Raw genomic sequence first — 10,565 nt, 5'->3', positions numbered from 1 at the left:
GCAAAGACGCGGTTGGTTGATATTTCGCAACATTATAACCACCGATCCAACCTTTAATTGAAGATTGTGAGGTGGCAATCCTGGCAAATCCAGCGAGTTTAAAAATTCCGGTGGATAGTTGACTACATCATCTTGATTAGTAGCCGAATCAACTGATTTATATATCATCAATTCGCCTGTAATTTGTTCTTGAATTTTGAAATTAATTCATTTACATCTATGTTTTTTGCAGCCAGTATAGCTCGTTCGCTCAACCAATCATGGTTTCTGTAATTTTGAGAAACATCTGGAAACACCTTCTGAATAAGTTCATCTTTTGATCGAGTTAACTGACAAAAACTTAGAGGAAAGTTAATGCAGCCAGTCAACATGTCTATAGGAAATTTGCCATTACCAATGTCAATGAGTTGTTTAGAGAATATGTTTCCAGATTGGTCATTTTGCAACTCGACACGCATATTCTTGCTTAAATGAAGTACTTTGACATGTTTTCCACAAACTGAGGACTTTAGACATGCATTGAGTTCATCAGCTGGCGTTGATCGTGGAATCACCGGCAATGTTTGACGAAAATCTCCTGCTAATAAAATCATTGCACCACCAAATCGGTTGTTATTGCTCCGTAGATCTTTTAAGGTTCTGTCCAAGCCTCCAAGATTTTTTATGTGCCATCGTGCATTCATCCCAAACAATCAATTTACATTGCTGCAAAACCTTTGCCATTGCAGAGTTCTTCGAAACGTTGCAGGTTGGAGTTTCATTGCTATGCATATTTAATGGCAATTTTAGTGCTGAATGCTGTTTCGACCACCTTCAAGCAAAGTTGCTGCGATTCCCGACGAAGCGAGTGCAAGTGCAATTTTATTTTGTGAGCGAATTGTTGCTAATATTAATGAAATCAAAAAAGTTTTTCCTGTACCACCAGGTGCATCTAAGAAGTAAATCCCTCCAGTTTCATCATTTGTTACTTTCATAAGAGTTTCAAATACATACTTCTGTTGTTCATTTAACAGTGGAAGATTTGTTTGAATTAATTCTTTCAAATCGTTGAGATCATACAGTCTTTCTCGATGCAACTCTTGGTTAAAAGCGTCATGCATTGGACGATTGGGCGCGGTCAGGCCTAATTGAATTAATAGTTTGTTTGACATTATCAAGCACATGTCCTCAATTGAAATCAATGCTTCATTGTAAATTTCTTCACTGATTTGTATATTTGGATTTTCCCATTCTATTCTGTATTTGATACAAAATATCATCACACATATAATCTTTGTACTTGATCCACAATCAATTGGGTTTGATGGGAAGCATGTAGATATGATTATAGAAAACAATGTTCGTATTTGATGAGCGTGTGATGATATTACAGCATCATTGAGAGTTTGATCCCAATGAGCGTCATTTTCAAGCAATTGCAAACGTTGACAGGCTTCTCTGTAGGATACACACAATTCACCATCAACAGTTCGTAACTGTTGGAATGATGTTGGGCCACGTACATTGACTAATAGCAGTCGTAAGTAAAAACATTCATCATTGCTTGGATGTACTGAATAAATCCGGCCAATCGCATCGGTGGAATATACATCTGTATATCCTGGAACTGGTTTTCCTTGTTTCCGTCGTATAAATCTCCTTGAGATTGATTCCAGGTATAATATTTTGGCATTTCAGAATATAGCAATGTTTGTGCGAAATCATCGTTTTGGCATGTCTCAAAAAACTGGTTAATGTAGTAGATGGTGGCTGAGCAGCTCTTTGTACTGCGTTCTGTGCTGTAAAATACACTCTTTGTCCATTTTCTAAATGCACAGCTAAGTGAACAACAGAAGGGTGTCTCTCATGAATAGAAAAGAAAATATTCGCCAAACTGCTTCATTACTACTGACATAGCGGCCCATTTGGTATTGGGTAACTTCATCATTGGAATTCTCTGCACCAATTCCAATCACAGCCATATCACTCCCTTTGGCTACATATTTGCAAATGTATTTAATAGATTTCACTGAATGGCAAGATTCAACGTTGATGTGTGCTTTGAATGTCTTTGATAAAATGGGTGAATATGGAACAATCCAACGATTATCTATTTCAATATCTTGTTGATTTAATTTGACAATTGTTGATTTTCCATTGTCTGCTGTCGATCTGCGACGATACAATGGATAACCGTCATTACCAGTATTGTTTCCGATATTAATGTCCGTGGATATCGTTTTGAACATTTACCATCCATCATACACGGTGAATTTTGATTAAGAGTTCCACAGGGACCATGTATCATGTTTTTGATAACTACCTCATGCAATCCAGGATCTACTTGTACATTAGGGATTTCAGCTGATATCACTGCATCAACTTCATTTGGCCTTATATTTTCAACCAACCAAATCAAAATGTGTGCATGTGGCAATCCTCGTTTCTGCCACTCCACAGAATACATCCAGCAGCGTGTCTCACCAAACACATTATGTTTTACGATGAAATCCATTAAAGATTTCAACTTTTGTCTAAAGACTCTGGCTGTAATATCATGACGATCAATGGGTGATTGCCCAGAGAATAACTCCTGATTGATTTCTATCCATTGCGGATTGCATGTAAATGTGATGAACAAATCTGCTGTACCATAATGACGACATACGACATGGCATCTTGAGCATATTCGTGCATATGCCGAGGGCTTCCGATGTATGTTGCTGGAAGAATAGTCATCCGACCGACATTCTGTGCATTTCCATCAGTATTAATCGCATCTCGAAGGTGAATATACTCTTCAGATCGGAGTTTGGTTTGATTCAACCTGATGAATGTTAATCTTTCCGTTTCAATTTTAACATACATGTCAACAACATATTTGTGATATAATCGCCGACATTTCAATATGTGATTATCTTCATTTTCCCGAATCATTAGGCGGTATGAATTGAACTGACTTTTTTGTTGGTTTCAGAACCTGTAAATAGATTTTGTTTTAATAACATTAAACAGTCAATATAATGACTGAGATATTATCGCCATAGCTAAACTAATATTTTAGTTACCTGCAATGGGATTTATCATTTTTATTGAGAAATCGTAGCCATCTTCACCTTGCCAAAATATAATGGGATATTGCAGTGCATCATATGAGCGGTGTGTTTCCTTTATACGTTGTAATTGATCATTCCGACGACGTAAAACAATATCACGGGATTCCAAGTTTTCTCCAACTACAACGATAGCAACTTCATCAATAGTTGGTGCATTAAAACGTCTTGTATGTTGACCTGCAGGTGTTTTATCAGCTCTGATTACAATTTTGTGATTATCGGATGGCATCAGATCCAGGGCAGTTTTAAACAATATAATCAATTGATTGTGCTGATGAAATAAAGTTTGTAATTGTTCTACAATAGACCTCTTTACTAAATTGTTATGTGCACAACGCAGATCAATTTCTTGTGGTGAATTGCCCATAAAATAAATTTGCAGGAATTTGTTGTCGCTATCTGACACTGGTAACAGTGAACCTGCTCTATGATATATTTGCCCTTGTATCTGTAAATAAAAAAAATATATATGGTGTGGTATAAATTAATGGATTGTCGGTGATCAAACTTAAATAATATTTGATCTTAAAAAGTATATATTTAGTTTTACTAATATCTATCAAATATAAAATATAATAAAAGTGTCACTGAAACTGAAACACCATAATATAATATGATGACTAAGTGATATATTTCGTAATGATTAAGAAATTGAAGATTAGTGACACATCTTAACTTTGGTGACAGAAAATTTTGTTCGCTAAAATAATTATGAGTAACTGCTATAATACATACCTTGAAAGTTGGCATAAAATTTTCCCGAACTACATTTGTTGCCCCAAATGAAGTCATTTGAAAGCAATTGTTATATTGTTGGATATTGTCAAAAAGTGTATAGAATCTGTTCCTATTCCTGAAACCAATGAGTACAATGGTTCTGGTGGTGGATCCAATGGTATCAATTTCACTTTACCATTTGCGCAACACAATCCATTGGCTTCGTTTTTGTATTTTAATGCCTTACAGTGTGAGCAAACCGAGTTCATAGAACCAATAACAACACATTGGTAGTTACTGTAGTCAATTGACACATCGTAACTAAAAGCAGCTCGATCAAACTTGCTCGCGCTTCACGCGTTTGTGAATTAGATCGGTAATTAGCTTGGTTTGTAGCATTCTGGTTCTTACCTAAATTGCTTCGTCTTATAGGAGGCATATCAAATATAAATTATTTTTTCACTAATCACGAACTAAACAAACACTAACTAACTAAACACTCTGCACAAAACACGATTGTTGGTTGCCATGGATACGATCAGTATTATATTATAAATATTATAGGAAGGGCTATTTTAAAAAGAAAAGGGCTATTTTTAGGGTTTTTCAGCAATAATTCTAATTTTTCTAGCCGTAAAAACCATCCTTGGACTTCAACGAACATTTGCGAACATTTGCGTTGTTTGTATGTCTATTTGCATGCATTTTTAAAAACATTTTAAATAAATGATTTATTTTATTTAAATGGTTGCCATTGACTACCAAAAATAATTTAGTTGACTATTTGCTGGATAGATGGCGCCTCTGTAATTTCATCACCACCTCGTCATATTTCTCTAACCCGATAACTTTCTCAAATTTTTCGTCCGTAAAAACCTTCTCCTGACAATTACGACCCAAACAAAAAAAGAATGAGCGAAATCGGTCCAGGCGTTGTTGAGTTATGCGCTTACCAAATTTTGCGATTCATTTTTATATATAAGATATAAGATGTGTGTGTACGGTAATATAGTACGGTAATATAGTACGGTAATATAGTACGGTAATATAGTATGGTAATATAGTACGGTAATATAGTACGGTAATATGTGTACGGTAATATAGTACGTGTACAATAATATGATAACCATGGCGGCTGCGGGGGCGGCGGTGACGGCGGCGGCGGCGAGGACGGTGACGGGGACGTGGACGGCGGTGGCGCGGCGGGGACCGTGGTGGTGACGGCGGCGAGGACGGGGGCGAGGACGTGGACGGCGGCGGCGCGGCGGGGACGGTGGTGGGGACGGCGACGGCTCAGCTACGGCGGCGGCTCAGAAGCTCAGGTTCCAGAAGCCCCATTTTACACCTACTTATATAGTATATATAGTAGTATAGATAATCCCAACAAAACATATATGTAAAATGATAGCCAAGTTCAATTAAATAATATGCTTTGGTTGTTGACTTCAACGACAAAAGAAGTGAGATCTAAATGGATGCCAAGTTCAATGGTCAGTCCTGAAATTTATTTATAACATATATTTTCCTGAACTTTTAAAATGTTTAGGTTAATTGCCCATTCAGTATCTGGAATTTTTTTATGCGTTTTCTACTTATACTTAATTTGGCCAAGTCGGGGCGGTATAGCGTGCGCAGGCGGTTGTACTCTACATGTTGCTGCGCGCGGGTCGACAATATCGACACATATTCGGCTGTACGTAAAGTTAGCGGAACAATTTAAGTCAACACTACATTAAATTAGAGGCAATTAATTAATTAATTGAAAAATAAAACATAATAGATAATTAATTGAAAAATTATAATAAAACCAATTGAAAAAAAAATTAAAAATTAAAAATCTTCAAGTTTCTGATTTTTTCCTTTGTATTAACCTAACTACCTATCTGTATGCCAAATTTGAACTTTCTAGGTCATCTGGAACTGGGTTAGAATTTTGATCTATAGGTAAGTCAGTCAGTGATAAAAATGACGATTTTGGGACGTTAATATCTAAATAACGGTTTGAGGTATGTTTATGAAATTTGGAAAACATATGTATCTCGTAAGTCTCAATATATGAGCCAAATTTGACATGTTTATGTGGAATAGTTTTTGAGTTATGAGGGGGTCAAAAGTGGCTCCAAATGGTTCGTGTAATATTACAAACGGTGCTGCTCGCTAGTTCTGTAGCTAGAACTTGGCTTGACACGCTACCGCGTGTCTAGATGTAGGAAAATCCACCAGAAAAGTTCGGAATCTGGATGTAAAACAACAACTGTCACTGAAGTCCAGCAAGAAAATAAACTATATTAAGGTCGCTATTGATTATGATTAAATATAATAGTTATAGACCTGTTGTTATATTTTGTTAAAACCATAACGACAAAAATAAGAATTAGCGAAATAAGTCAATGTCCACAGTAAATTTCAAATTCACAGCAATAGACTAACATAACAAGTTATACCAAGTTTTATTGTTTTACCAACAGTCAACAATATAAAAACCACGAGATGACACATTATTGTATTTTACCCACCGTAGTAAAAAAAAAAAAAAAAATGATGTAACTTTGAAACTTAGGTGTTAGAAATTATAAACTTACGTACACATCTCGCGGGGTCCGTAATCCACCACGTGTGGATTGCCTACCTGATAATATACTACTAATGGTCATAAAACCTAAAGTACTGTAGTAAATCAAAAATGATCGTAGTTGCACAATATATATTTTATATTATTAATTCTTTAGTTATAATTATTATTGATCTTTTAATTTATGTAAGATTTACCATTTATATATATTGCGCACACAATCTGAATTACTATCCTCTTATGTATATATTTGCACACGCATGTAGATACATTTATAAGGATTTGTATTACAAAGTAAATTAACTTACCCTTGTCTGATTGTCCGGTATTTGATGAATAAACTTAGTATTAATCAAATGAAAAATAACAAACTATTGAAGATATTATAACACATTTATTAATCACTAATATAAACTGATTCTACTAATTAGTACATATTATTAAAATTCTTAACGTACATCCACTGCCAAATGCATACGCAGGGAGAGTGACGTTGTGCACCAGAGCCTGATGGTTGATGGGTGTCTTTTTGAGCCGGTGGTGTAATAAAATTATATAATGGTCAAAGGACATAACAGTGTCTGACCACATATGTTTACTATCGAGTGAATAATTTACTGAACATATGTGCGACTATGTACATGTAAGGGATTATGATGATGCCACTATTATAGCGTTATATGTGGCTATCATTACAGTACCTATAAGATACCTAAAAAATTCTTTTGAATAAATATTTATTTTTTTAAATATTCTTCCTTATAAATGTATTATTGTTTTTATTAAAAAGGTGCGGAAACAATGAATAAATTGATATTTATTTTTTTAAATTTCTAGTTACTGATATTTATGCGCCTGGACCAAGTAGAGTGGTTGTCTCAGCTGAAGAAGATGACGACTTTTTGAAATGCAGAAGAAAAAATCCTGCAAAACCATTGTCATCTACTAATTCATCATCATCGAATGAACTTGATGAAAACAATATGAATTCGTGTATGAGAAAAGTTATTGCAGGTAATTTCAATTTTAATTATTACTATAATCCATACACGATTGATAATTATTTTGCTCTTGATTTTAACAAATTTGTTATATATATTTTATTTTGCTTAGGACAAAACCTTGAAAAATATAAAATGCCTTTTCATTGTATATATCATGACAAATTTGGGTACCAATGTATATTTCCAAATTGCCATTTCAAAAATAAATATCGTTCGCATGTTGTGAGACACCTACACTCACACATGGAAGTTTATTTCAATATATTATGTAATATTTGTTCAAAAAAATTTAAACGTAAAGACTCAATGATGCACCATAAACTTTCTCACACGTCTAAGACATTTAAGTGTTCACAGTGTGAAAAAGAATTTATACATCTTAGTTCTTTACAACACCACACAGAATATAAACATTCTGATCCAAAATTATTTAAATGCAAGGTTTGTAATAAAAACTTTGTAACAAAGAAAAATTTGAAGTACCATGTAAATAAACATGCCAAGAAAGAACAGTTTAAGTGCGAGCATTGCGAGTCAACATTTTATAATCCATGGACAAAAAGCAGGCACAAACAAAAAGAGGTGATATATTAAAGTTTAAACAACTTGAACTCTTATAAATATTATAATTTCTATTTTTATTTTACAGCATAAAAATCAATGAACTGTGGAAACGGTTCGGTGGATTAGGGCTATAAGTGAAACCACTTTTATAAAAAAACGCGCTTATGTGTAAGACCCCTTGGGTAGTGTGGAACATTACACTTATATGTTGTACTCGATATATGAAAACTTAATCACATCCATCTACAAGAATGCTTCATTCGTTGACGGAGGCGTTAAGTGCTGTTCCATTTGAATTATTTGATTCATGAATGGGTGCCAATGAAAAGGTTGTGGAATATGCTTCAAGGGTCCTGAAAAAAAATAATCTTTTAAAACATTGTGATATATTTTGGTTAAGATATTGTTGTTGTTACATGTTTATTTCGGTGACGACTCTTCATGTAAGGTGCGGTAAACGTCAACCCACACACACCACACCTAAATTCTTGTTTATTATGATGTGCGTTCAAGTGGTATCTTAAAGTTTTTTTGAATATAGACCTTGTTTGCATCATCTTACATATGTGTTTTTGTTTCTTCACAAAGTGACTGTTTATTATATGCTCCTTCAATGAACTTTTGTATTTGAACCTCTTTGAACATGTATTGCATTTGTTCACTGTTAGATTGCCTAAATGAATATATTTTGTGTGTTTTACTAAGGTATCATTTCTTTTAAATACTTTTGGGCAATAATTGCATAAATACTTTCCTGGCATATGAGTGGAGATGTGCCGCACATACAGTGAGTTGAATAAGAATTTTTTTTGGCATATACTGCACTGGTAGCGGTGATCTTTGTTTGAACATTCATCGGTAAGAGTAGATTCTGAATTGCAGCCGTTTACAATAATTGGTTTGGTACAGATGGGCTCTGGAACGTAACAGAAAATATGTAGGTATCATTTATTGGTAAGTTGATTACTTACAAATAATTTTTATAGGCATGTACTTCAACATTTTTTGTCGCATTGGCAAGATGAAATGGTCCGCGATGATTGCTTGCCAAATGGCACAGAAATGTCGATCGGTTCTTAAATTTTTTAATTCAAACATAACAATAATTATTCATTATAAATTAAAATTTAATATTTAATGAGAACAATAACACTGTTATCACAAAAATATTTTAATATACATTATCAATATACCTCCTATCAATTGTTATCATGGTATCAATTGGTTTGTGGCTTAGATCATATACAATGGATAGAGCCATGGCATATAGATTACACATAATGTCGATGATGCCAACATTAGCGACGAGGCGCGAGTTATGTGACTTTTATTGCGCATGCGTAAGCGACTAGTCGCAAATTTATCTCGGTCTATTTATTATTTATTATTTTATTCCACTGAACTAAATAGTAAATACTAAATACTTATATTTTGTATTTAGTTCTGTGATTATTCCTATAATAATATATTAGTATTATAATAAATAATAATTAATATTATAATATAAATTGGGAAAAATATGCGACAAGTTGCTTACGCGTGCGCAGTAGAGGTCACATAACTCGCGACTCGTCACTAATGTTGGCATCAAAATATTAAGCTATGGCTCTATCCATTGTATATGATCTAAGGTTTGTGGCGAGCCATCACCACAATATTCCCTCTTTACGGTCACCCTGCAATGAGTGGCCTCGTACTTCTTATTATCAAAATAATCTGATAATATGATTAACCATATGTTATAGGTTATTACACAGAGTAATAAGAATATAGAGATGGCAATGTGAAATTATCATGAGGCTCAAGCGGACACGATGCAGTGTGACCATTACAGATAAAAATAATTATGAAATAATTCTATCAAGGTGAATATATCCACCTTGAATTCTATATTATTTATTTTTAAGCTTTAATAAATTAATACAATAAATTCATTTATAACAAATAACAGTGAAACTTAGTAAACTTACATAATGTAATAAAAAAATAATATAATAACTATCTGACTCCAGAATAATCTTATAAATTTTGTCCCGTCTTTCGTGCTTTAATAGACATATTGGACATTTGGGTTACAACTTACAGTTAAATGTAAAAATGTCATTTCATATTATTTTTAAGGCACTGCTCCACTATTAATTATACTTACTATATGTTGTAAAAACTAAAACTTAAAAAACGCTTGGGTTCGTAATGTGTGTACTGTGTATCAAAGGAGATCAATCTATCGTCTTCATTGAAAACTATATACTGCTCATTCATATGCATACGTGCAAGTAGAGGCCAAACACTGGGGGTGCTAAAATTATGCAGGGGATACAGACCTGTAAGGAAGTAGTACCCAACCACCAGACACCTACCATACTTAAATTTTATAATTACTTTAACCATTCCAATACACACTGTAAAACCATAAGCATACTAATATTTAAGTATTTAAACAGTAATATACCTTGTAAATACATTAGGTGTATTATATAATTTATTTAGGTGATAAAAATAATAACCAAGTATAAACAGATTAAAAAACTATTTTATTTAATAAATAAATGAATAATATTCTTAATATTTCATGTTATATATATTAATTTTGATTATTAATTTTATGTTCAA

General features: G+C 33.6%; 2 protein-coding genes across 2 annotated transcripts; one reads left to right on the top strand and one right to left on the bottom strand.

Moving 5' to 3' along the window:
• Positions 1 to 2,915: 2,915 nt before the first annotated feature.
• On the bottom strand, positions 2,916 to 3,906 carry LOC126553512 (uncharacterized). The gene is made up of 3 exons (XM_050208662.1): positions 3,831 to 3,906; positions 3,048 to 3,543; positions 2,916 to 2,959 (listed from the first exon to the last, which is right to left on the bottom strand). The coding sequence occupies exons 1-3, from the start codon at positions 3,885 to 3,887 to the stop codon at positions 2,916 to 2,918; spliced, it is 597 nt and encodes a 198-aa protein (XP_050064619.1). The 5' UTR covers positions 3,888 to 3,906.
• Positions 3,907 to 5,283: 1,377 nt separating this feature from the next.
• LOC114124889 (zinc finger protein 888-like) lies at positions 5,284 to 8,052 on the top strand. Its single transcript, XM_050208661.1, has 4 exons — positions 5,284 to 5,302; positions 7,222 to 7,398; positions 7,690 to 7,970; positions 8,038 to 8,052. Exons 1-4 carry the CDS (start codon positions 5,284 to 5,286, stop codon positions 8,050 to 8,052), a joined length of 492 nt encoding a protein of 163 aa, XP_050064618.1.
• Positions 8,053 to 10,565: the final 2,513 nt, after the last annotated feature.

Source organism: Aphis gossypii, unplaced genomic scaffold (genome assembly GCF_020184175.1).
Source record: "Aphis gossypii isolate Hap1 unplaced genomic scaffold, ASM2018417v2 Contig00253, whole genome shotgun sequence".
Classification (NCBI taxonomy): Eukaryota; Metazoa; Arthropoda; class Insecta; order Hemiptera; family Aphididae; genus Aphis; species Aphis gossypii.
Note: the sequence above shows the minus strand (reverse complement) of the source record. Positions and strands in the feature narration are given on the sequence as shown.